Source organism: Hemicordylus capensis, chromosome 11, assembly GCF_027244095.1.
Source record: "Hemicordylus capensis ecotype Gifberg chromosome 11, rHemCap1.1.pri, whole genome shotgun sequence".
Lineage (NCBI taxonomy): Eukaryota > Metazoa > Chordata > Lepidosauria > Squamata > Cordylidae > Hemicordylus > Hemicordylus capensis.
In genome coordinates this window covers 1,373,589-1,400,750 of record NC_069667.1, presented here as the reverse complement: position 1 = coordinate 1,400,750, position 27,162 = coordinate 1,373,589, and the positions used below count along the sequence as shown (strand labels likewise).

Below are 27,162 nucleotides of genomic sequence, written 5' to 3'. Positions count from 1 at the left end.
TCCGGTGAGACCCCTGCCATCACTCTGAGTCTTGTGAATCCAGTTAACCTGTAGGCCTGACTTGGGGCCACGCTGAAGTCATTTCGCGAGCAGGGGGAGGCTGGGGAGGGCCACTCCGATGCAGATCACCTCGCTGGCCTGCTGGCTGGTCTCTGTCATGCCGCCTCTCACGGCCGGCCAGCAATGCTGCTCGAGGCCTCTGCCTTTCTGCATCCTGTTGTGTAACATCCCCGCATTCCTGGCAAGGTGGCTCCTCCCTTGAAATAAATGACTGCTCTTTTGTCTCTCCGAAATCCTGTGGCATCCTTTCAGACCCTCCCTGGCAGGCCTTGCCTCTGGTGGGCTGCTTTCTTCCAGGCAGTGCCCCCCACCCCCGATCTCGTGGGCCTACCAATCCCATTGCCTCAGCTCCAGTGGTCTTTGGCCACTGTCGCTGGAGATGATGGGAATTGTAGTCCAACGTCTGGGGAGTGTGGCTGGGAACCCTGCGACTGCCCACTGGTGCGGGGGGGGGAGTTTTCTCTCTCCTAGGTCAGGGGTTCCCAACCTGTGGTCCGTGGACCGCTGGTGGTCCACAAGGTTACTGCAGGCAGTCCATAGGGTGTGGGGAAAGTAATGATAATGTAGGAGTAATAATCTCACCTGTGTACCTCTTCTGTATCAGATGTGATGCTACATTCTTATTCACAATGCAATTCTCTCTGCCTGTGAGTGAGCACAATCCGTTAGGAGCAGCTGTGTTTCTAGCACCCCTTGACGATGTAAGTTTGACTCCCGTCCGCCATAGGCCTTTAAGTGGCTTGCTTACATGGTGGCCCACAAAAGCTTCTGATGAGGATGTCATGGTGCTCGTAAAAGAAGAGGCTGGGAACGGCTGTTCTAGGTCAAATGATGGACCATAGGGGCCCCGACCCAGATCAGGAAGGAGAAAGAGTTAGGATTTGCATCTGAGTAAACCTGCATAGGAGTAGGCTGTAAAAGGTGAAGTGTGCTGTCAAGTCGATTTTGACTTCGGGCGCCCACAGAACCCCGTGGTTTTCTTTGGTAGAAAACAGGAGGGGTTTACGATGACCTCCTCCCGCGCAGTATGAGATGATGCCTTTCAGTGCCTTCCTAGATCCCAGTGGGGATGCTCTTCCCAGAGTGGCTCCATCAGGAAGGCATGTTTCTGAGTGTTTGTTTTGGATCTGTGGGTGCCCCCCAGAATCAGTCCATTTCCTCTACCAAGACTTTTTGTCTGTGGATCTGCAAGCCAGTGCCAGAGGAGGAGGGCCTGCGGGCTGAGCTTGTTCCCAGCCTCCTCAGGGCATAAGCAGGAAACCTTTCCCCCCTTAAAGCCAGGATTCAGCCCTGCAGCAGAAGGAGAAAGGAGGCGGGCAAGGTTGCCTCTCAGCATGTCTCGCCCCTTGAGCAAGTGCTACTAGCACCCATAATCTGGAAGGACATTTGCATCTGGTGGTCCATTGCCAGGGGTCTTGCTTGCATCCCCCTCATTCTAGGTATAGAGGCTAACAGTGGCCATAAAGGGCAGCCGTCTGCAGGGTAAGACACTGTGTGTGTGTGTGTGTGTGTGTGTGTGTGTGTGTGTGTGTGATCTTCACTCTCCTCCACCCCACCCATGTTGCTCCCTCTTGTCTGTGATGTGGTGCTCCTTTGCATTGCAGCTACATGAGATCATGTTTGGAACATGCTCTTGACTGTGTGTGGGAGGAAATCTCATGCATGGGCCTTGGTGATTGCAGTTGTGGAGACCCGGGACTGGGCTATGTTGTGATCAGCCCTGCTTTGGCGCTGTGTGTGCAGGAGCGGAAGGTCCAAGGCGTGTTCAGGAGCTGCTCAGAGGTGGTCTAGTTGTGGCTGTCGTCTTCCTCCCCCTCACCCCGTCTATGCCCTTCCTGCATTAGAATTCCAGTCCTCCTAATGGCACAGCGGGGGAAATGACTTGACTAGCAAGCCAGAGGTTGCCGGTTCGAATCCCCACTGGTATGTTTCCCAGACTATGCGAAACCCTTATATGGGGCAGCAGCAATAAAGGAAGATGCTGAACACTGCACGGGAGGAGATGGCAATGGAAAACCGCTCCTGGATTCTACAAAAGACAACCACAGGGCTCTGTGGGCGCCAGGAGTCGATACCGACTCGACGGCACGCTTTACCTTTACATTAGAATCAGGGGTGTGGCTATAGTTGAGCGGATGGGTTCAAAGCACGCCCCCCAGCTCCTGAGAGCCCCCCCAGCAACATCCCTGCCTATTTTCTTCATTATCTCCCTCCCTCCGAGTGGCTGCTGGGGAGAGGGGCGGACACGGACCCCCAGTCCTCTAGCTACTCCCCTGGTTAGAATGCAAAGTTTGCTTCAGAGCACAATCCGGGAGGCATCTCCCCTAAGTCTGATTGCTCACAACAACTTCGTGACATTGGTGGGTCCCAGTAAAGATCACATACGACTACTCTGGCTTTTGAATTTGTGCTAGTGGACCAACACAAATGTTTTAAGTGTTGCAATTTTTTAAATTTATTTTTGGTCATGGCAAAGTTGAACTGGAAAGCCACAGCTGCTGTAGATAAGCTGGCTTCATGTTACACCACAGAGATAAATGGCTTCTGCTTTCTTCCTTGCAAGGGAGCTGCGTGTTCTGTTTAGTGCTGGAGATATTGATATAGATCTCACTGTCTGCAGGTGGCTGTGCTGGCCCTTAGTTTAAAGCAATTCAAGGGGGGGGGGAGCGATACCTTTACGAGGACCATCTAAAAATGTCACAAAGTAGTCGGCAAGCTTCTGAGTTCTCTTCTGCAGGCTGGATGTTGAGCAAAACAGGGGTGCTGGGAGGCAAAGTTGGGTGTGCTGGGGAAAGCCCCAAGGTCTGCCGTTTCTTTTGCAGTTTTGCTTCTTTGTCTTGGGAGTTCTGGGTGCACCATGATGACCCCTCCCACTTAGCAGGGGTGGATCCTTCTGCCCTCCATCCCAGGGCTTGGGGGCTTCAACACCATCTCCAACGTTGACTTTCCCTCTTCCCCACTCCCATTATTTTTCTTTAATGTTCAGCCTGGTAAAGAATTCTGGAGAGCTCAAAACCATTCACACTGTGGACTCATTATGCTTTAGTTGGTCCTAATAAAGGTGTGTTTTGGTCCCCCCCCCATGGAGCAACATGCCCCCCCCCCGTGGTTTTCATGAATTCTGCTTGCGTCACTTGCCTCTTTCCCTCTCCCTGCCTCTCAACCAAATCCTCTCATAGGCTGGAAAAATGTGTGTTTCATCATTCTTTAGTCTGGACTTCTGACCATGCTTTGCTGTTCTGTTTGTTCCAAACTTGGAAACTGATCAGAACCTGACTTGCATTTCAAGAGCTTACAGAAGCTCCTCCATGCACCCAAAGCCCCTCGTCTGGGATTGTTTTCTTGACCACACACACCAAGAAATGGTTAAACTGCACATGAGCAGAGCCATGCCCTCACGGCCCTCCGGATTTCAGAGTCGCCCCCCTGACGGCATAAGCTGCCCTTGGTGAAGGAGGAAGTGGATGTTTCTCTTGCATGAATAAGGGTCAGCAAAGGGCGGGTTGCTCAGAGCTGCAGGCTGACGGGATGGGACGAGATCTTCTCCAGTCTGCTGCTGGGAAGGAGACAGTTTGACTGGCGAATTCACTGGGCAAAGGAGCCTAGGACAACCTCAAGCACGGCAGGGAATGTAGGGCTGGAGGGGGGGCGCTGCTGCTGCTGCTGCCGCTTCTCTTCATGCGGGAGCCCCCTGTTCTGATGAGCCAAGCCAGGTTTGGAAGTTTCATCTGTGGTGAGCATCTTGGGGGGAGAATGTGTGGCTTTCTCTTGATGCAGCAATTCCATGTGCCTCCCCACAAAAGCAGGTGGTTCTGGTTTTTGTTTGGAGCTTTCCCCGGCGTGTGAGCCCACAGGGAAGTGGCCAGGCGTCTGATTTCCCTGTAGTTCAGGCTGCTGGTTCCTGTTGTGAGGAATGTCTTCCATTTGCTTCTCAGAATAGGTTGCAGCTGCGGCTTCCTTGAAGCGGGGCTTCTCTTGTTTCATGGACTCTGGGGAAGAAGGGGGCGGCTGGGCAGTTGGCCCTCATGATGTGTTGGTGGTAGGGTTGCCATGTCCCCCAGAATTGAGGGCAGCCCCCGGATTTTGGCTCCTCCACCCGGCTGCTGAATTCCACCCAGATTTACATGGATTTCAAATGCGCTGCCTGGATTTTACTCTGGATCCGATCACATGGGAGGGCAGAGGAAGAGGGGAAAGTAGACAAATCTGTCAAATAAATAAATAAAATGCAAATAAGTTGCTGCATAATTTGCATGATATGCAAATTAGGCCACCCAGATTTGGGCAGCTTGACTATGGCAGCCCTAGTTGGAGGAGGGGGCTAGAAGCAGCAGACAGGTTGGCGCTCCGAAGGGTGTGCAGGTGGGCATTGTACATGCCGAAGGAGATGGAAGGTTGGGCTGGGGGCGGAGTCCGATGTGTGTCCATGGCTTCCCTTCCCCCTGCTGACCCCAGAGTCTCCTCCAGTTCACTCCTTGGACTGTGCTGTCCCAGGGCTTGTTCATTTGGTCTGGGGAAGCCTATTTCAGCATAAGTAGACGCAGCCTGACAGGGAGCTGACTCCCCTCGGGCCCAGTGGGGCTTGCTCCCAGGCCAGTGTGCCTGGGGCTGCAATCTGCCTTGCCTTCCCCACAGAAAAGGGCTCCAGGCACTGGAGAAGCCACTGCACGGAAGCAAATGAGATGCAGAGCAGCCTGCTGCGCTCAGCAGCGCCCAGCGGAAGCCTCTGAGCACCCACCCACCCACCCAATCTGGCTGGCTCACAGAAGCACAGCAGGAGAAGCCTGCTGGGGAGAGGGGCTGGCGGAGTGGGGCCTGCTCCGCACCTGGCGTGACGTCCTAGTCTTCATTTTTCATTTGTCCTTTGCGGCGGCCCAAAGAAGTTGAAGCCTGCCATGCCGGCTTTGCTGAAATAGAACTATTCTGGAAAGGAAGCCGTGTTGGGACGGATTCCTGTTGCAGCCACAGGAAGAAAGCGAGTCGGCTTCAGCCATGCCAGCTGTCTCGCTGCTGCTGCTGCTGCTGCTGCAGCCGTTGTGTGGAATGCAGAGCGGTTTGGGCCCAGCCGTGTGCTGCTGGGAACCCTCCCAAGGCGGCAGCAGAAGAGGCGGCAGCAGCGTCAGGGGCTCTAACCTTTTTCGTCTGTGTGCCGGGATGAGTTTTGTTCTGGGCAGCACTAGCAAGGCAGTGTGCACGCACCATGTGCATTCGGAGTGAGGCCTTCCTGATTCAACCTGAGCAGGATCAAACGTTCACTGAGTGGACATCAAAAAACCTGTGTGCAAAATGGACATCCGCGCACCTTAGAGGGAACACTGACCACCCCCTGTTGGCCATGGTGGCAGAGGACGGCCGGAGTTCGAAGGACACCTGGGAACTCAGGTCTGAGAACCACTGCCTTACGTATTGAGCACGAGTGCAGAATACACAGCATTCTGGTTGTAGGATCCGTGGCGGTGTCTGGAACCGCTCCACACAGTTCTGTTTCCAACTCAGAGGGAGGGTTTCCCTCCAGCATCTTCTGCTGCCTGCCCAGCCAGCCTTTCCCATCTGTCCTTGGGTCATGCGCTTCTCCCTCTTGAGCAGCCGCTGACTTTTGCTCACCCTGACGTTAATCTCCATCTAAACCGACAGCCACAAGCACAGATAAGATGAAGGGAAACTCCACTGGATGTGGCTTCAGATATAGCTGACTTTTGCAATAAACATCTGGGGGGGTCCGTCTCTCTCAAGGGGGACACTGCCAATGAAGGTTCGGGTGTGGAGGACTCCATTTTGCAGCCAGCTCCCCCAAACAGGTTCCCTTGTGGGTTGCTTAAAAAAAAAAAAAGCTTCTGATCCCATGTGATTCAGGAAAACTTCTTGCATTCTCACACCAGCAGACATAAAGCCAAAGACTTTTATGTCTTTATTGAGCTGTCAGTGCAAGAGAGAGAGAGAGTAGAGGAGAAAGCATGTATGAAGATTGACAGCTGCAATGTAAGAAGCAGGATTCCCACTGAGTGTGATCTCCTGCTGTCTCCTCCCAGGTAGAGCACCTGAGCGCTGTGGAATGGCACTTGCTTTGGCCAAGGAGTTGATGAGTTTGTTCTTTGCATGGGGATCTCCTCCTCCTTTTGGGCAATCTAACCATAGTGTGCTTGATACGGGTGTCATGGCAAACTGTGGCTAGAGCATCAACCCAGGAAAGGGAGAAGGTCAGAAGGAAATGGGCAGGCGAGAGGAGGAAGGAAGGAAGGAAGGAAGGAAGGAAGGAAGGAAGGAAGGAAGGAAGGAAGGAAGGAAGGAAGGAAGGAAGGAGGTGTCGATAAATCCGCAAAGGTGCTCCTTATCAAGCTGAGGTGTGCTGACCATCTGCTACAGTGTCTGTGTTGAATCCCCCACCTCTCCTCTGCCACCTTTCCTCAAATGCCCATCTCGGCAGGGACCTGGGTAGACCTTATTCTTTCCAGTACCAACATTCGCCTTGATGTTGCAGCCAGCAAGTCTTTCCAAAGCAATGCTTCCCACTCATGGCAAAAATGACGAGTGCCAGATCTCAGCCAGTGCCAATGCCACAGCAGAGGAGATGCACCCACATTTTCTAATACCTTCTCTCCACCAAACAGGGCAATGTTCTTGCATTCCTGAGCTGGGGAAGAGCTTGCGCTCCAGTGTGGCCTAGTGCTTGGTTTTTGACCCAGTGGGAAGAACAGCCTATTCAGAAAAGCTGGCCCACCCGGCCCCTCCCATCTGCCGGCCTTCCTGCTTCCCAGCTCTCCATGATGTCACACATGGACAGCTTTACAATGTGGTTTTCTTTTGCACACACTGATTGCCTGTGTGGGTATTAACCCAGGGATTTGGAATTTTACAGTGAAATTCAGGGACTCTGTGTGTGTGTGTGTGTGTGTGTGTGTGTGTGTGTGTGTGTGTGTGTGTAGAAGCTTTAAAGCACTTATTTATGGGTTGACAGAGAGCTGGTACTGCTGGACGTGACTTCCTAGAGAGAATTAAATGTTGCATCCTGGGGTTCAGCCACATTCACTAGCAACCTGTGTGTATCTTTCTTGCTGCCTGCTTTGCTTCTTTAACGGACCTCCTCTATTTATATATGAAAGTTCATCCTAGATTAGTTCGTTCTTGGCTGCCCACGGAAGAGAAGCATTTCTCACACCCCCTGGATCCTAGCCCCGTTTCTTAAGGGCCACTTTGAAAGGTTGTGGAGTAGTGAAGGGATTGGAAATGTCCAAAGGTCTACGTAGTTTGCATAATAGACCCCCAGTTGGTTTCAGCTTGTGTGTGTGTTTTCTGGGAGGTGAGAAATATATTGGAGCATTCCCAGAGGCTGTAACGTCACGCAGAGGCCAGTTGTGCCGGGCTTGGAATTTAAGGCAGTGGCCAGACAGACAGACAGACAGACAATGGTTCCCTGTCCCCAAAGGGCTCACAATCTAAGAAGAAACGCAAGATAGACGCCGGCAACAGCCACTGGAGGGATGCCGTGCTGGGGATGGAGAGGGCCAGTTGCTCTCCCCCTGCTCAATCAAGAGAACCGCCACTTTAAAAAAGTTTCCTCTTTCCTCGGTTAGCAGGGGTAACCGAGTGGTTACCCCTGAGTCGGTAGTGGTTTATGTGGGGGGTCTCTGTGCTGCTGCTGCTGCTGCAGCAGCTGCTGCACAGTTTTCTGAGCCCTGCACGGTTGGTTTTGCAGCCCAGGCTCTTCTCCCTCCAGAGGGTGGGGGTTGAAGGCACTGTAGGGAGTCTTGGGGGCTGAACATTAGAGCAGCCCTGCTGGATCAGGCCCAGCAGCCCCATCCAGTCCAGCCTCCTGTTCCCTACAGTGGCCCACCAGATGCCCCCGTGAAGCCCACGGGCAAGAGGGAAGGGCAGGCCCCCTCTCTGGCTGTGGGTCCCCTGGCTGGTGGTAGCGATGCTGCCAACTCCCCTCTGCTGACCTGCAGAGTCTTTCCATCCCTTTCACATCGGGGGCAAAGGGGTAGCCTAGAGCAGTGTGGGGTTGGTGGTAGTGCCAGGTAGGGGCAAGGAAGCTACCTGAATTTTTTCAAAGGATTTGGGCAGAGGGCTGATTCTATGATAGCAAATGAGAGTGAGTGGATTCATGGTGTCTCATTGAAAATCTCATTTGCTATCATAGAATCCACACTCAGAACACCTCAGAAACAACAGAACCCTGTACACCATGGGTTAGCAACCCATGGGGGTGGTTGGCACCCTATGTGCCATACACCACCACTCGCTCTGGGCCACCCCAGCACCCCCCAAGTGCACTTATGGGGCTGCTGAAAGCTCCATTATAGCTTATGAGGGAAAACCTTAAAGACGCGTAAACTTCAACAATTCACCCAAAATCAGCCCTCTGCCCAAATCCTTTGAAAAAATTCAGGTAGCTTCCTTGCCCCTACCTGGCACTACCACCAACCCCACACTGTTCTAGGCCACCCCTTTGCCCCCGACGTGAAGCTATACTTTTGCTGACACCTCCATGCTTCTTTATGGAGAAAAACCTTAAAGACGCGTAAACTTCAAAAATCACTTTAAAATCATCCCTTTGCCCAATTCCTTTCAAATAATTCTGATAGCTTCCTTGCCCACCCTAAGAACTACCACCCACCACACTCCACTCTACGACACCCCTTTCCCCCCGACGTGAAGCTATACATTTGCTGCAATCCTAATTATTCTCTATGAGGAATTCAAAAATACTTTAACAATTCACCAATAATCAGAGGAGTGTCCAATTGCCTTGGGGTTTTTTCGGTGGTAGGCACCCCTGTCTGTCTACCACCAGCCCCGCTTTTGTGCCCCTAGGTGCTCCACAATAGGGGATATGGACTGGTTCGGGTCCCATTATACTCTATGAGAAAAATAATTAAAAATATTTCAAATATTCATTAAAAATTGTAGGACTGTCCTATTGCTTCAGGGTTTGGTGGTTGTTGGCACTCATGGGTGCTCCACAATAAGGTATAATGGTCTGGTTGGAGTCCCATTATACCCTATGAGAATTCCCCCCCCCCCCAAAATTCATAAAAAATCGTACGAGTGTCCGATTGCTTTGGGGTTTGGGTGACAGGTACCCCTGGGTGCCAGCTACCATCATGCCAATTTTTGGGTGTCTGAACTGGTTGGAAACGAACCACCCCCTGGTTTGGTTCGAATTCGAACCCGCAGCTGGAACCTGATGGATGGTTCGGTTCGAATCTGAACCTCCGAACTACCCCGGTTCGGATTTGAACCGGTTCGCACATCCCTAATATTGGGTGCTTTTGCACCTGGCCGGGAATACAACAAAGAGCCTGTCAGCTCACAGTCCGTGCACAGTAGACAAACGGTGCAGTCCTGGATTGCAGGCGAAGACCAATCAATCAGGGCCGTTGGCTCTCTCCCACATTGCCGGTCAGCGCTGCCATGAGAACCGCTGTATGCTGTGAAGAAGACCTTGTTAAATGTTCCCCTGTGAGCCAGATTAGAACTTGTTCAGGTATACCAAACCAGTTCCTTGTGCTTTATTGGTCTGAATGATCACAACCAAGCTGGAACTATTTCAGTTGTAACTGGTACGTGTAATGGCTGGCTGGTCTTTCTGATCAGGACCCAAGTCTTAAATAATATGCAAAGATCACTTCCGTGTGGTAAGATGCAAGTGCATTGCAGGGCTGAGATGTACCCTTTGGTATTCCAAGACCCTCGTCTCAGCAATGAGATAAACAAATGCTTTGCTAGCCCCGTTTTTGGCTAAGCCTCTCTTGGAAAGGATCCTCCCACCCCCCACTCTATGGGGCAGGAGAACCTTCAAGCTCAAGGAGAATCTCAGAATTGGCAGGAAATGGCCCACCTCTCCTCACCTGACACAGGGGTGTGTTGGCTTGTGTGAGGTGGCAGTGTGGATCACCAGCCTGGGGTGCATTCCTCACGACTGGAGCGTGCATCCAGAAACCTGCTCCAAGCATCTCCGGCCAACATGCAGATGGACAGGGCCTCCTTGCCAGGCAGCTCAGAACGATTGATGATCTGGAGCGCCAGCATCACATTTTTAGGATCAAGCAGCTGCAAAGTCCATTCTTCCATTGGGCCATTTAAAAGACGGGGTAAAAGTTAAGAATTTGGTTGCTAAGTGCTTTATTAATATCTGCAAGAATGGGGATGGCTCAGCGTGGGGATGCTGGCCACCACTGCCTCTTCCCGGCGGGATTCTCACAGAAGTGGTGAAACTGACTAATCTAGGTCTGGTGCACAAAGGAAGGAAGACAAATATTGAATAACTTAGTGCATCCTTATTGATGCTGGAATTCCAAAACATTTGTATTGTCTACAAATGGAATCAAACAGGGTGGTGAGCTAGTAATCGTTGAACAGGAAAGGCACATGGGAAGCTGCCTTCTGCTGAGTCCGACCCTTGGCCCATCTAGCTGAGTGTTATCTGCACTGACTGGCGGCGGCGGCTTCTCCCAGGTTGCAGGCAGGAGTCTCTCCCAGCCCCACCTGGTGGAGATGCTGTCGGGGCTTGAACTGGGGATCTTCTGCCTGCCAAGCAGAGGCTCTTCTATTGAGCTACGGCCCCATCCTTGGCCTAGCGGTAGCTGAGGAAGGGTCAAACTCCTTGGCTGCTTTCGGAAAGCCTGTTGGGGGTGGGAGGTCTCTTGCCGTTGCTTGGCCAGGACGGGGTCAGCTGGGCCACATTTTGTTTGGGGTGTCCCTAGAGGACCCCACTGGGCCAGGTGATGTCTTTCATGACCCTGCCCCGCACCCAAGGTCTTTGGGTTTGGTGTGAGGCGGGTGCCTGCATGTGGGGTCCAGGGCAGAGCCGCCACGGGCAGCTGAAGCATTTACTGGGCACCAAGTCCTGTTTGAAAAGGCCAGAGGAAAGGCAGCTTTCTTCCTCCTCTTCCTGTATCCAGTGCTCCCTGGAACAACGGGAAGGAAGGAAATCTCATGTTCTGAGTTCACGTTCCCATTGTGGCTGTGAAGGAGAGTTCAGCAGGATCCCAGGCCTGCCCAGTGCACACGCCCTGCTTTCCTTGCTGAGCGGAGGCTCTGCCTTCTGAGTCTCCACTCTCGGGGCGCCAGGCAGCAGCCCCAGCTCCCCTCCAGAGCCAGTCTTGTCAGCCTTCCTGCTCCGTTGCATGGATGGCTTAGCGGACCTGCAGGCCTTCAGCCCCGCACTGCTCTCTTCTCGCCTCCATCGGCCTCCCCTGAGAGGTGCCTGCTGGTGCTTTGCAGCTTGCTCCAGACGATGGCAAACCTACTTTTAAGGCATCCTCAGCCAGGTCTTTGCTCTTCTGGTCAGGAAACTCTCTTGCCAGCACCAGCCACTTGCGCGGTGAAGCACACTCTCTAGTCCTTTGCAAAGAGGCAGCATCTCTGCCGGCTTTGCTGGGCTAGTTCTGTGTCTGAGGTCCAAAGAGGAACCCGCGACTGAACAGTTTCAGGAGGGCCCTGCTCTGTTCTCCAGCCTGTGCTTTGGGAAGGGAAAGACCACGATGGAACTTTCTAGCAGGAATCCCTTGACAGATTTTGGGCTGCACATCCCGGACTGTAGCTTGGATATTCCAGACAAAGCGGGGAGTGGAGCATTCCAGGGTGGGGTGCTTCTGTCTCTTTCCAGCTTTTGCAAACAATGTTCTGTTCCTTGCTGCTAGTCAAACCACGTGCAGGCCTTTGGCCTTGCCCTGCTAGAAAGGTATTGGGGCTGGCAGAGCCGAGACAAAATGGCCCCAGCGGGCTTTGCCCGCACCTGGTCCAATGAGCGAATAGTCCACAGAGGCTCAGTTCCTGCCTTGCCAAGTTCCAGACTCGAGTTCCTGGGGAAGCACCCTAACGGTTTCAAAGCTCCGTCCAGACGCCCCATGGCAGTGTGTGCAGCAGGATGGTTCCCAACCTTCTGTCACTCTAGTGTGACCAAGGAGCAGAATCCAAGAGGGGATGGTGCAGACAGAAGCAGGCCTGGCCCTTAATGGCAGAGGTCTGTGGGGTCACCGGGGGGGGGGGGGGGCCCTGTGTATTAACCCTCCGTTGGCTTTCTCCCATCTACCCACTCCCTCCTATGAAGAAAGGTTGAGCAGAGCGGGCATGGCCTCTTGCCTCTTGCTCCTGACAGCAGATGGCCCAGGCCTCATGGACGGGAGGCGTGCAGGATGGGATGGCTATCTCTGGAGAGCGAGTGCACAGCGTGAGGGGCATCTCCCTAGCGCTATAAGAATGCTGGCATTGCAGCAACCCGGCCTGCTGTCCTTGAGTGAGTGCTGGATAGAGGACTCTGTCATGGAGACGAGGGTGGGGCAGGGTGGCTGGAGCCAGAGCTGTGGGTGCTGAAGCCCAGCGGGGCCAGAGTTGGCTTGTGTTCAGCCAAGCACAGCCACCCCCGGCTCCCAAGTCTGTTTTGCGCTCGCTCGCCATTTTTGAAAAAGAAAATAACCTGCAGGGTTTTTAAAAGAAACAAAGCATCTGCCAACGGTCTGGATGAGCCCTTAGGGAGAGTTCCGCTTTGTCAGCTCTTGATCGGCTCTGCAGCACAACAGACAGGGCAGTGGGGTGGGGTGGGGTGGGGAGTGAGTGTAGCCCTCAAGTTTGGTCTCCTTCCCACACGGCTGGAGCCGGTTGGACAAGGAGGCTCTTGAGGACTCCTTCGGCTTCCCAGCTCAGAAGCCTCTCCAGAGCCGTCCTTGACTTGGGCCCGTCCCCAGTGCTGGGGTTCCTCTTTGCACGGTGTCCGCTGGGCTGCTGGGAGATGCCTGCCCTTGCGCCAAGAGCCCCTCCTCAGATGTGCTCCTTGTTTGCTGTGTTTCAGAAGCGGAGGCGAAGAAAGCGTGCGACTGGCTGCGGGCGGCTGGGTTCCCTCAGTATGCACAACTCTATGAAGGTAAGCAGGCTCGCGGGCGTGCCTGGGCTTGTGGGCCCCGGCTGGCATGCTGGCCCTCTTCTCTCGCGTCCGTCTTCGGGACTGGCTCACACACTGCCTGGGGCAGAGCTCCCCCCCACTTCCTTGCAAGATAGATCCACACACGTGTCTCTCTCAAGGCGCGTGCTTGCCCGATTCCCTCCATCTCTCCCCGGCCATTTCAAGATGGAATCATTGCAGGAGGAATCAGGCACAATTGAAAGTGTGCAGATGTGTATCACTCATTGTGTTCCGTGTGTGTGTGTGTGTGTGTGTACTTACCCCTGCCTCCAACACGCTTCAAAATATGTGACCTGCGCTGAGACAGAGTTGATGCTCAGTGCCACAACCTGCAGTCTTGGAAGTCCTTCTAGCACCCCGGGCCTTTTCTGCCTCAGACTCTTCTTACCTTGGTCATCAGAGGCCCCCGTGCGGTGTTTTGCCCTGTGGACGCCCTTGGGGTAGCCATGTTGACTGGCACTCCTTTCAGACAGTTCGATGATCTTGGCAACTGTCTCTCTCCCCGGCTGAGTGAACCCTGGCGGCTCTAGGCCACCTCCCTGGGGTCGGAACAACAGAACAGAGCAACTTCCATACTGGGTCAGGACCAAAATTCCTCCAAGCCCAGCGTGTTGTCTCCAACTGTGGCTTGCTGGATATCCTCAGAAAAAGCACCTGCAGGTCAGTCAACCCCCCTGCGAACTGGGCCAAGAGGCACCTTTTAAAAAATGGCGCTGCTCTTTCTCGAGCCGGGGGAGAGCAACTGGCCCTCTCCAGCCCCAGCACAGCACCCCTCCGGTGGCTGTTGCTGGGGTCTGTCTTCTGTTTCTTTTTTCCGATCGTGAGCACTTTGGGGACAGGGAGCCCTCTGATGTATTGGTTTGTTATTTTTCTATGTAAACCACTTTGGGAACTTGTGTTGAAAAGCGGAACATAAATATTTGTTGTAGTAGTTGTAGGAGCAGCCCTTGAGATTTGTCCCACCTTCTGGCCATCTCTGTGCATGGACCCTGGACACAAGAACCCCCTCCCTGGCTGCCATCCTGCCTTCCGGGGGTGTATCTGGCCCTTGGGTTAGCCTATACTTCTGCTGGTGGCCCCCACAGCAGCAAAGGGAAGTGGCCCTTTATCTTGATCATTCCCAGCCGTCCTGTTCCTGCTCAGGGTGTTCCTCCTCAAGGGCACTTTGGCCGGGATTGTGCTGCTCCTTTCCTCCAAGGGCCTCCAAGACCTGGCTGGTCAGTTGCCCAGTGGTGTGAGGGTTAGACGAGCATGCAGAACGCCCCCCACCCCGCCTGTTGTGGGCCTGTGCTCTCGGCCGCCTTGCATTCCTGAGCTTTCCCCCTCCGGGCATCCCCTTGCCAGAGATCTCACAGGATGCCTGGCAGGGCTCTCCGGACAGATGAGCCTTCCTCGGAGGGGATGTGGGCATGTCGGCCGGGATGGCTGGAGCTCTGGAACCGCCGGTGCGGGGACAGGCAGCCTGGTTCTCTGCGCGTCTCTCTGATGGGGAGGCTCCTGACAGCTCCTGCTGTTCTGCAGGGAAACCTCTGCAGGCTGTTTTCCCTGCTGGAAGGAGCGGGTTTCACCCCAAATGAGCAGAAGGCAGAGGGGGCCGACTGGCAATGTTGCTTCAGGATTGCTTGCTCTGCTTGGGTTGCCTGTCCATTTCCAAGTCCAGTTCTAGTGGGGCCTGGTTAGGCCCTCCCTGTCCATGGACCTGGGAACATGAGGGACTGCCTTCTCCCACGTAAGAACAAGTGCAGCCCTGCTGGAGCAGGCCCAAGGAGGCACCATCTAGTCCAGCATGCAGTTTCCCACAGTGGCCCACCAGATGCCTCCAAGAAGCCCACAGGCAGCATGTGAGGGTTTGTTTGTTTGTTTGTTTGTTTGCTTGCTTGTTTGTTTGTTTTGCCCTCTCCCTTGCTGTTGCTCCCTGGCAACTGCGATTCAGAGGCATCTTGCCTCTGAGGCTGGAGGTGGCCCACAGCCACCAGACTAGTAGCCATTGGTAGACCTGTCCTCCATGAATTTGTCTAAGCTGCTCTTAAAGCCCTCCAGGCTGGTGGCTGTCACCACATCCTGTGGCAGAGAATTCCATAGCTCAATTATGTGCTGTGTGGAAAAGTACTTCCTTTTGTTGGTCCTAGGTTTCCTGGCAATCAGTTTCATGGGATGACCCCTGGCCCTGGTTCGAGTGCTGAGAGGGGGGGGGAAATTCTCTCTATCCCCTTTCTCCACACCATGCATAATTTTATAGACCTCTGTCATGTCTCCCCTGAGCAGTCTTTTTTCTGAGCTAAAAACCCCAGGCGTTGTAGCCTTGCCTTGTAAGGAAGGTGCTCGAGGAGAGTAGAGGCACCAACATGCCCTCTTTCTTACGTGTCGCCCCATCACTGCACACTTTCAGACGGTGAGCTAAAACTTGGCTCTTTCCGCTGGTTTATGGACTTGGCTCCTTTGACGGCTCCTTCTCTTTTTCTCTGGGCTGTTTTCTGTTGTGTAGAAGAGATAGTTCCTGCTGAATTGATTATATTTGTGTGTGGTTTGCTACTGCTGATTCTGTTTGGTTTTAATGCTGTGTGGTGAGGTGATCCATGGTGAGTTAAAGAGAAGAACGACACTTTTTACAAGTGTGTAGATATATATACCGGACTCAGTGCTGAGTTTTGTGGCGCTCTTATGTGCTTCCGCAGAATTGCATCCCCCAGGCAGCCTTTCTTGCATTACGCCCTTTGCAAAAACAGACCTTGCAAAGGGTAATATGATGCCTTTAGGCTGACCTTTGTTTACTGTCAGCACATGGTGAAGAAGAGCATCCTCAGCCCAGGGAGGGAGAGATGAAGGCCTGGGCTCTGCTCGAAGAAAGTGGGGAGGCGGGCAGGACAATAGGTGGAAGGAAAGCCAGCTCCTAGGCAGCGTGCAGCAGCCGGCTATTGTCCGGGCTGGACGCAGCTCCACTCCGGACACATCCACACTGAGCAAGCCTGGCTCAAAGCCTTACAGGTTGCTGTTCCGCCTCTGCTTTGGGGGACGGTGTCCTCTGCTATGAGAAGCAGGCTTCGTGGGGTTCTGTGGGGATGCATGCCTTCTCCAGGCAATGTTGTGTTTCCTGCAAACTGCAGTCTCCTGAAAATACTACGCTGCTGCTGCTGCTCTTATTATTAGGAAAGAAACCAAGATTCCATCCCTTAGGGTAGCTTGGAACTAGGAGAGTAGCGCTGGATAAGATTTCAAGCTGGAGGGGGAGGAAAGGGAGCAGAAGCTCTCATGGCCTCGGTGGGGAGGAGGGCAGGCTTCAGTCTCCCACACGACTCCTCATCCCTTCCCGGTGGCTGCTCTCCTCTCCCTGCGCCTCCACACTCTTTTCCTCACCTCTGCCCCTCCTTCTGTTCTTGTAGCCTTGACCAAAATTCCCAGGTTTGGGCAGATTGTGAAAGGAGCTAGGATTGTGAATGGAGTGTGTGTGTGTAGTGTGTGTGTGTGTAGTGTGTGTGTGTGTGTGTTCCTTTGTGTGTGCATGTGTATCTCCATTCCTGGGATGCTTCCTCTCCAGCGGGCCCTTGCCGACTGTCCTTGGGCGTACACTTGTCTCAACAAACTTAGGTTCGTGACAAACAGGAAACATTTTGTTTTCACTCGGTGCGTAATTTGCTTGGATGGAATTCATGTCACAAGATGTGCGGATGGTCAGAAACCTGAGCCAGGGAGAGACGCCGATGTCGTCCCCAAAAGCGTTTATTGTCTGTTTGACACAACTTTGAGGGACCTTTTGGCCTCATCCGCCCCTTAATGTGAGGGGTGAAATTTGGGGGCGGGTTTTTTTTGGCTGAAAGCACCCCTCACGTTTCTGAGCCTCCCCGCCTTGCCTTCGCCGCAACCTTTTGCCCAGAGGTTTGCGAAGAGAAGCACGGTGTGGGCAGAGAGGTGTCGGTGCTCCTGACCCCACAGGCTTCTTGGAGTGCAGGCACACATGCCCCCTTTCTGACCTTTGACTGATCACCCCCAGAGGGTGGGCTAGCTGGCAAGCAGGTTAGCAGGTGAATTCCCGCCATGGTGTGGCCAGCAAGTGGGGCGAAACTGCCTGCCTGCACGGGGCTGTGGATGGCTCCCTCTCCCTTCCTCCAGATTACGCCTGGGCGGTCAGCTTCTGCTCCTCCTCCTCCTCCGGCAGGAGCCGGTCGTCCTCTCCCCTTGCCTGTTTCCATCTCCGCATCCCTAATTCTCCTCTCCTCCTCCTCCTCCTCAGAGTCCCTGTTCCCTCTTGACATCGCCTCTGTGAAGAAAGACCACTGCTTTCTGGATCAAGATTCGCTCAGTTCCCTCTGCAGGTAAAAACCAAGACAAGCGCATGGCAGGCGGGCGCAGAGACACACGCTTGTGGAAACCTGGACAGAAGGAGAGGCGGAAGCCCTGGGTGTGTGCAGAGATCATCTCGAGAAGGCTTCTGCTTGGCCCTGCTGCTGCGGCCGACTCTGGCTCCTCAGTCTGAACCGCCAGGCACAGGCCAAGTGGCTTCGGGGCCCCCGTCCCCGCCTGCCTGCCTGGCCGCCTGCTCAGATGCTGCTCTGCCTCCCTTCGCTGCCTCCCCTCTCCCCACCCACTGCAGCGAAGGAGTTCCCAGGTGCTCCTAAGACATCTCACCGGCTTGCAAGCAGGAATTCCTTGCTTCCTGCCGGGGGGGGGGGGGAGTAATGCGGCTGCATGCTGTGCGCACATGTGGGCTGCTACTCTGAATTAAACCCCGGATGTGATTGATTTGGGAAGAGGAAGCCTCTTGGGGGCTGTAGCTGGATCATGCCCACGGTGGCCCAGCCTGGCAGTCTCTCTTCCACAGGCCCCCCCTGCCCCCCCCCACTCCCTACCTCACAAAGCAGGCAAACAGAACATGTGGGAGAGAGCCACCCCTTCTTTTCTTTAACCCAACACCTTGATAGGGATAGACTGCTCTTAAACATGAAGGTTCCATTCAGAGGTACTGCAGTGTGCTGTCTGTTGACAGCAGCTCTCTCAGGTCTGGGCCAGGGAGCTTTCTGTACAGGAGACGCCAGAGACGGAAGCTGGGGCCTTCTGGACGTCCTGTTCCTTGCATTGCCTCTTGACCTGTCAACTTCCAGGGGCGAATGCCTTCTCGGGACCACATTTGCTAAGCTGGCAGATCTTAGTCCTGGCCTCTTTGGTTTTGACTGGTTGCTAAAAATGTATTCGTGGCTGCTGAAATGATGACGAGGTGGTCAACTAAATTCTCTTTTGGAAAACCAGATCTGTACAGTATATGAGATCTGATTCTTCAGAACCAGCTTTCTGCACTGCCCCCTCTTGTTAGGAGGCAGAATGGTGGCTGGCTGATGAATCCACGATGAGACAAAGGTGGTTTACGGTGCTTTCCGGGGACTTTACCGCGAGTTTACAGGGAGGCTTTACTGCAAACCTGAATGAATGGAGTTGGGGAAACCTGAGGGGGGGTGGGGGTCACACCACACCATTGCCCCACCCTAAACCTGCCCTCTAACCTGGGATGAGGGGGCAGGTGTGTCCCTGCTGGCTCGACCCCCCTGCCACCTGGGCTGCAACCGGAGGGGGCTGGGCAAGGGGGAGGCTCCTGCAAGCCCCCCCCAACCCCCCGCAGCTAATGTTTGCGTGCATGGAGGCCTTCGTCTTTCTTGCCACCTGGTTCGGCCTGCGTCCTCCTTCCCCGTTTGGACTTCCCTGCAGGCAGCAGCAGAGACCAAAGGGGAGGCGCTGGGGCTGCTTTCCCGGAGGGCGACAGGCTGGGCACGCCTGGGACATTCCAATGTCATGCGCTGGCCACGAGCCCGGCTCTTTTTTCCAGCCAGCCACCCACTTGGTCACTTTGCTTCCTGCCCGAGGAGGAGGAGGCTCCTTCGGAATATTCCCTCCTGCTGCTGCTGCTGCTCCTTCTCCACTTTTAGGACCTCTCAGCAGCTACAGCCCTGCCAGCCGGAGCAGCCGCCACCCAGAACGGAACCAGATTTCGGAGCCGTCCGCTTGGGATGCTGGCTTGAACGTTGCATGGGGAGTGGATGCTGAGTGTCTTCAAAAGTGCCACCTGGAGTTGGCTGCTTGAGCGAAAGGCTTGAGGAATGCCAACAAGACTTTGGGGAGGCTGTTTCCAGGCCTTCCCGAGCCCCGGCCGGGCTCTGCACAGCAGGCGGTGTGTCCTCTGCCACCTCCACTCCTTGGCCCTGGATCGCTTTGTGTGGCTTTGTGGAGGGCGGCTGTGTTGCCTGCCCTGCAAATGAGCAGGGGGATCGGAGTCCTTCAGGCCGGGCCCTGCAGCGGAATGAATGAAACTCCTCCTGGGGATTTGACAGCCCCAGGGTGACTTTTCTTCTCTCCACCTCCCTGCTCGCCTCTTGTTTCCTTTTAGATTATGGGCTTCTTCTGGGAAACGGTTATTAAATTGCTCAGAACCCCAACAAAAGGAGAAAGTGAAAGAGGCTTTAGGTGGCTGTCAGCTAAATGTCAAAGCGGTTTCAGTCGGCTGCTCTGAGCAAATTAATCACAGGCGAGTAGGTCATGTGCCTCCCAGTTGGAGCAGATGGACTGCACACACACACACACACACACACACACACACACACACACACACACACACACCCCCTTCACCCACACTTGGGGCAGGGCTTGTTAATGCGGCTGCTCCAAGGACGCGGATAATTCTTTTCCCCTGAGGAACAGAGGAAGCACTGCCTACGGAGTCAGACCCTTGGTCTCTCTAGCTCAGTCTTGTCTGCACTGACTGGCAGCAGCTTCTCCAAGGCTGCTGGCAGGAGTCTCTCCCGGCCCTTCCTGGAGATGCTGCCAGGGAGGGAACCGGGGACTTTCCACATGCAAAGCAGATGCTGAGCTGTGGCCCCATCAGCCCCGAATCCTGCAAGCTGCCTTCTACCAGATGCGCTGCCCCTGAGCCTAGGCCCCACCGCCTTCTCCTTGCCTGGTTGCCTGGGAGGTCTTTACGCTGATTCTGGAGGTGTTTTCCCAGGGGGCCTCCAGGCCACTTGTGGTTCTCCTCGCACCATCCCTGTGGCTGCTGCCCAGGTCTCGGAAACGGCCTGGAGGATGGCTCTGCGCATGGCTTCTGGGCACGGGGATATGGCCCGTGGAGTTGCTGTGTGGCTGGGGAAAGAGTTCCAGGGAGGGCCGTTGGCTTCCTCTCCTGTGGGAAACAGCAGGGTGCTTTCCAGACTAGCTGCTGGAAGAGCAGCAAAATGCCTCCGTTTGGGCAAGTCCCATTTGGAACGAAAACCGCAGGGGGAGCCGTATTGCAGCAACTAACCACCCGAAAAAACAGCCACTTTTCCACACCAGATATACATGTCTTTGCTCTATGTCGCAGTGATTACAGTTGCAGCAAAGCATTGGGAAGGTGAACGGCACCCTGCTGTCTGCACAGGGACTGCGGTGTCATGATGCAGGCAGTGTGGAAACACACTGCAGAAATACGTCCTGACCTCATTGTAGGATCTAGTCTGGAAAGCGCCCAGAAGGCTGGACTAGGATGTCCTTTGGCGTGGTCCAGCAGGGCTTACCTTCTGCAGGAGGAAAACAAGCAGCACCCATCCAGGGCAGCCTCCGGGCTTGTTAGTCGTGACCAAACCCCACTGAAATCAGCGAGGCCAGCTAGGCATGCCTGACTTAAGTCCCATCGACTTCTGTGGGACGACTTGCTCATGCCGAACTTGAGTTATATCCCATAAGAATGTAGGGAGCTGCCTTCCAGCAAGGCAAGCCCCGAGTCCATCTCGCTCAGGATTGTCTGCCCAGTTTGGCAGCGGCTTCTCCGAGGCTGCAGGCGGGAGTCTCTCTCAGCCCTGCTGTCTTGGAGATCCTGCCGCCAGGGAGGAAACCTGGAACCATCTGCTCCCTGCCCTCTACACCCCACTCATCTCTCATCCATTCTCCACTGCTCCTCCTCTGGCAGCGTTGAGGGTCCCAGTGTGTGGCAGGCTGGGCTGTGGGGAGGAGGCAGTCGGGAGCCAGCCAGTGGGGGCAGGGGGGGGGGGATCTGAGAGGTCCTGGGAGCAGCAGCAGGGCAGGATGCCGCCTGGAGTGAATCTGCAGCCCAGGCCAGAGCCAGGCGGAACATAGGAACAGAGGGAGCTGCCATATACTGAGTCAGACCATTGGTCTGTCTTGCTCAGCATTGTCTATACAGACTGGCAGTAGCTTCTCCAAGGTTGCAGGCAGGAATCTTTCTCAGCCCTACCTTGGAGATGCCAGGGAAGGAACTTGGAACCTAGATGCTCTTCCCAGAGTGGCTCCATCCCCTAAGAGGGGAATCTCTTCCAGGGCTCACACTTCTGGTCTCCCATTCAGATGCAACCAGGACAGACCCTGCTTAGCTATGGGGACAAGTCATGCTTGCTGCCACCAGACCAGCTCTCCTCTCTTGACTCAGTGGCAAGGACCAGAGGTGGCGCTGCTGCCCATTGGCCAGTTTGTGTGCCTCTGTGTGTGTGCAGCGGGGGGGGGGGGGCAGCAGAGGACCTGGCTTGTTGCCTGGGGGCAAGCGTGGGAGGGAGGGAGGGAGGGAGGGAGGGGGGCCTCTGCCCAGTGAGAGCCTGCTCAGGTGTGTGGCTGGCAGCTCCACTTCATGCTTGCTTGGCACTTGGCAAGCAGTTGCTGCTGGCGTGAACCCTCCTGCTTGCTCCGCCCAGGGGCACCCCACGGGCTGCTCTCTGCCCCCAGGGGAAGGACTGCTGCAAGTGCAGAGCCTGGCCCCGCCTGCTTCCCCCCCCCGCCCCCGCCCTGGCATGTGCATCGGATCCCCAGCAGCTGTTTCGTGACAAATGACAAGGACCTAAAACAAGAGCGGCTCATTTTTAGACGCCCCCCCCGTGCAGCTGCAGCCCCCAGAAGGTGACCCATCGCTGTCTCCTTTGCTTGCAGGAGGCTCATGACCCTCAACTCGTGTGCCTCGATGAAGCTGGAGGTCCACTTTCAGCGGAAGCAGGTGAGCTGTGGGGCAGTTTGCGGGTGGGGGGGGGCCTGGGTTGGGAATCCAGCTGGGCTCCTGGGAGGAATCGGGACCAGGCCCCACTGAGCGGAGAGCGTGCAGTGACCGGTCGCTGGGAGGGATCCCACCCTCCTGGGCCGCCTCTGCTAACCTCTCTGGCCCCCACAACTCCCTTTCCTGCCAAGGACCCACAACCGGCCTCCCCTTGAGCAATCCCAGGGGCAGCGGTTGGGGGGTTGGGAGGTGGGGTGACGGGTCCCGTTACTACTTTTTCAATGACAGCAGCCATTAGCCAGTTTTCAAGTTGAGACATCACCTTCTGTATAAGGCCATATTTTTAAAAACCCTTAAATATTATAGATAGTGCTTAGACAGCAATATCGATCATAGGTAGAGAGATAGTATCTGAAATGGGCAAAATACGCCTGTAATGGAAACTATGACCAAAAACACTGATTCCATTGCCGTATTCCATGCTTTTCTTCTTCTTTTTTGAAGACTGACTGTTTTGGAGTTGTTGTCATGGGAGTCATGCTCAGAGAAGATGCTGCTTTTTCGTAGTTTAATCTTGAATTCTACCCAAGATGGGGGGCCTCAGCCCTTGCTGAGAATCCCCCGCCCCCCGCCATCCAAATTCCCTTCTGCTCAGCCCCTCTGTCTCTGGGGAGGGCTGCCTGCTGCCTGGCGAAGCTCTCTCTCTGCACCTTGCAGATGGCTGCAGCTTCTGTCCTCTGCCTTGTCTCAGCTGAAATGAGGCAGGGTTGGAGAAGTCCCCTTCTGGGGACCCTGCAGGCTGGCTGAGCGAGTGGGCGAGTCTCAGTACCATGCTCCTTTCTTCAGCCAACTTTCCTTCTGGCCCCTTTTACTCCGCTTTGCCCCTCTCCCTACTAGACTTCCCAGACCCCTGCTTTCCTTCTCCTCACCCCACTTGCAGTCAACCCAGAGCTCCAGCCCATCTCGTGTCTCTCTCCCACCCCAACACCCCTTTCCTTTCTCTGGCCCAGAACTCCTTTGTCCAGACTCCCTGGCTGCCACCTTCCCCTTCAGCAGCTAAAAAATGTTTGGGGCTATGAGATCAAGCTGTTCAGCCTTGATGGTGAGCGTGGGCATTGTGGGGCTGGCAGAGGGGTGGGGCCGGGGAGGAGAACAAGACCCACTTGCCAGAAACAGTCTAGAAAGGCCCTTCATGATGCAGCTGACGACAGAGGGGGAAACTGGCTTTCCACGAATCATACTCGAGGCCAATAGCACAGTGCAGAATAATATGCAAACAAATGATCCTGGCAGCAAACAAAGGAACAAGCAATAAACATGTCATTGCTGCATATAAATTATATCTGAAATTATAGGTGGAAAACTGCAGTTTGCTGGGTTGTCACACCTAGTTTTCATAAACCGCTCCATGTGCAACTTGCCTGCCTCTAAAGGGTATACTGTTTGAACTTTAAGAGCATAATTGGTTTCAGTGGAAATCCCCAGGAAACCAGCAATCTTGTTTCAAGGGTTTCGGCAGGTAGGTCAGACTGTCTTGAACGGGTGGTGCTGAGGGAGAAAGCCAGCTTCTGATTCTTCCCAAGCCGGGGAGACTAATTCCTATCCTTGGTCTCCTCCTGCCGGGTCGTTGTCTAATGGTCCCGTGATGTGTGGCCAGGCAGTGGCCTTGTCTGGCCCTCCTTGCGTGTGCCAGACGCTCCTCCCGGCTGCCCAGTGACTCTCTGATGCCTGTCCTTGCCCTAGAATGAAGACTCCGAGGAGGAAGACCTCTGTGCCATCAGCAACCGGTGGGCCTTCCAGAGGGACAGCAAAAGGTGGTCTCGGGTTGGCTCCGACGACCTCCTCTCCCGCAGCCTGGAGAGAGACTCCGCCATGCAGAAGGTGTCCAGTCAGGAAAGCGTCCTCACCGACCTCAGTGCTGACCTGGAGGCCACGTCTCTCCACAGCACCGCCAGCACAGGGGTTGGCGCTGCTGCTGCGGTGGTGGTGGTGATGCTGCCCAGTCCGCCCCCCACCTTAAGCAACTCCACCCACAGCCTGAGTGGCAACTGGCCAGCAGACCAGCCTCCCAGTCTGAGCAGGAGCAGCAAGGAGAAGCCCAAGAAGTGCCGGACGCGGAGCTTCCTCCGGAGGATCGAATCTCTGCGGAGGAAAGACAAGGAGAAGTCAGACTCCGCTAAAACCAAAGAGGGGGCCGCTGCAACAGAGACCAAGCCGTGGTGGGAAGATGGTGGGGACCCTGCACTGGGGAAGGGGGCTCCCCCAAGGAAGGGGACCCTGCCCTCTTTCTGCAGTGGCCAAAACCTCCCCTCGACAGGGTATCGGACTAACTGTGTGCTGGGCCTGGCCGGAAACAAGCCACCACTTGAGCCCAAGCGTGGTGGTGTTTACCTGGAGGACTATGAAGCCGCCGTGCGTAAAGGCCCCGGCTGGGATGCCAGGAGATTCGGCTACCGAGATCTGTGTCAAAGGGATTATTTGATCCACATCCCTGGGGACTACAAGCCAGGCACTTTCCCCAAGTCGCTCTCCATCGAAAGCTTGTGTCCGCTTGATAGCAGCTGTTTGGCCGACTGGAAATCCGGCAAGCAGAGCTCGGCTTTCTCCGCAGGCGGCCTCAGCAGCAGCAACCGCGTGGAAGCCACCCCCTCCCTGCGGGCCTTGGCATCCCGGCAGAGGCGGCCTTCCTGCAGCTCGATGGGCAGCCGCACCAGCCTCTATGACAACGTGCCGGAGTTCAGCAGCAGCGGCGACGACGACCTGTTTGACCTGGGGAGAGAGGGGGGCTACGGGAGCCTTGACGAGGTCCTGCAGGATGTGTGGGGGCTGCAGCAGAAGGTGGAGCTCTGGTCCAGGGCACTCCGGCTGGACCTGGAGGGGGACAGCCTGGGGGTCGAGGGCGGGGAGGAGGACACCGACTCCGGGGGAGAGCCTGCCCACCTGCACTTCGAGGAGCAGTCCATGTCCGATATCGGCACCTCCGCCAGCGACTTTGAAAGTACGGCCAACTCTCTGAATGAGGTTGAAGACATCGAAATGAGGGAGCGGAGGGACTCGGGAGTGGGAGCGTCCCTCACCCGGCCTTGCAGGTAGGGGCCTTGCAGCCATCTCTCCGGGTTTCAGTGGCTTTAGGGGCCACTTTCCTGCCTCTAGGATGGGAAACGATCCCCTCCCCAGGTCCCGAGTCTTCCTCCCCTTCTCTGTCACTCTGCTTCAGAGGCTACCAAAGCGGCAGCTTTTCTCAGAGTCCGGATCTGCCTGGTCCCCATGTTCAGAGCTGGGGTGGTCCTTGTGTTGGTTCTGTCCTACCTTGGGATGTGTGACCCTTAGACACAGAATGTGCACAAAGTCTGCTTTCCCCGTGGGAACGCTGATGCTCTGGAAGAACCGTACACATGGACTGATGCCCCCAGGGGGTTTCCTAGGCTGGGGCTGCAACTGATGTGTTGAGGTGTGAATGTCTCCTCCTCATGCTGATTAGCCAGAGTCTTGTCTGGAAGGAAGGCATGTAGAAATCTACTGCTGGTGGCTCAGTGGGAGGTTCCAAACAGCTGGCATCTTGCCCGTCAATGCAGGAATGTTGTTGAGCCAAAGGGGAGATCCTGTGCTCAGCGAATGGTCACCAAAACGTCAGCCCAAAAGGGGCTATAACTGGACAGATCTGCATTAAGAGGTGAGGGTACCTCTCCTCAGCTCTTGCAAAGTGTTGGCAATTAAATCTTTGAGATGCCTAGTAGGCCAGACACCTTCTGCCTTTGTCAGGTGCTGCTTGCCACTTCTGCTGATGAGAAATCTACCACCCGTGCTAAACAATCTACTGTGACAGCACCCAGCTGCTCATCAGGCATGGAGTAGGGAGAGGGAGTCCTCATGCATCTTTGCTTCCTATGGTGTCTGCTAATTTACAGGAGATGGTTCATAGCTGCAGCAAGCATCACTGGGAAATCGGTGACATTTCTATTTATGTATGTCTGCTTTACCTGTGGCTTATATAGATGTATTTATTTATTTATTTAAAATATTTCTATACAGCCCAAAACTTGCGTCTCTGGGCAGTTTACGATTAAAATCATTTAAAAGAGTAAAAACATTTAAAACCCAGCATTAAAATTATTTAAAACTATAAATCTATTTAAAAGATTTGTGTTTACTTGTCTAGCCTATTTTTACTTTTACATGTGCAGCCTGTGCTTCCTCCGAGAAGCCCAGAGTGGTGCAAGTGGTCACAGCTCTCCTCCTGACAGCCCCACCAGGAAGGTTATGCTGAGAGATCAGTGACTGTCCCAGAGTCACCCAGCGGGTTTCGTGGCTGAATGGGGATTTGGACTTGGATTGCCTCAGTCTAGTCCAGCACACTGACCATTGTACCGCTCTGGCTCAGAGTTCTTTCTTCTTGTGTTATTAGTAGTATTCATTTTTGAAATAATTAGGCAGGCAGAGCTGCCATGTTGACTTCTGAATGCATTTGATCTCCACAGAAGCAGCCTTTTGTAGATAGTCTGTGCTTTACTTGTGGCTTGTACAGTTCTCTGTGTGTGCGTGTGTGTATGCTTGTGCTCTGATCTTGCCATGTTAGATACAAATCTACACACTCCTGTGAAGCACTATAAAGCAGCTGATGCTTTCCATATCTCTCTGTATCTCTGCTGATGAGCAATTGAGATTTATGTGCTTGTGTTTGTGTTTTGATCCCACTCACTAGCTACAAATCTCCACTTTGCCAGTTAGTGCTAAGGCACCTGCCTAGTCTTGGCTCCACCTCTCACCAGGGGCGTAGCAAGGCTGGAGTGGGCCCAGAGACAAGATTTTAAAATGCACCCCCACCCTCACTGAAGCCCAGCTCATGAAGTAAAGAAATCTTAAATGATGCTGAATAGTGGTAACAAAAAGCATAGTAATATATATATAAACCTATGTGCCACAATAGAATATCACTCTAAATTATTTTTTAAAGGTTTTGTAAATTGTGGGCGATGCAAGTCATTTCATGGTACTAGAGAAAGAGATGCTGTTCTGGTAGCTCCAGGTCTTAACACTCACATCAATTTCGGAGGATGGATACAACTGAAAAAAGCCCGGGCGGGTGCGTGGCTGGGGGAGTCAGTCATGTGACTTGCCTCGGGGGGGGCAAGGCAGTGGGCCCCCAGACAACTGTCTCCCCTTGCCCTATTATAGTTACGCCCTTGCCTCCCACAAAGTGCCTCCCCCACATTCTAGGAACCACCAGCTGCCACTGCTGGTGCTGTTG

General features: G+C 54.5%; 1 protein-coding gene across 5 annotated transcripts in view; it reads left to right on the top strand.

Moving 5' to 3' along the window:
• The window catches only part of STARD8 (StAR related lipid transfer domain containing 8), an 87,877-nt gene that overhangs the window by 48,298 nt on the left and 12,417 nt on the right, over positions 1-27,162 (top strand). For 2 of the 5 annotated variants that reach the window (XM_053274075.1, XM_053274078.1), the window contains 4 exons: positions 12,851-12,922; positions 17,190-17,271; positions 21,854-21,917; positions 23,658-25,003. In XM_053274075.1, the coding sequence (XP_053130050.1) occupies positions 12,851-12,922; positions 17,190-17,271; positions 21,854-21,917; positions 23,658-25,003 (1,564 nt within the window). Of the gene's footprint in view, positions 1-3,410; positions 3,794-12,270; positions 12,299-12,850; positions 12,923-17,189; positions 17,272-21,853; positions 21,918-23,657; positions 25,004-27,162 lie in introns of those variants that run through there. The other 3 variants (XM_053274076.1, XM_053274077.1, XM_053274080.1) reach the window with 3 other exon arrangements.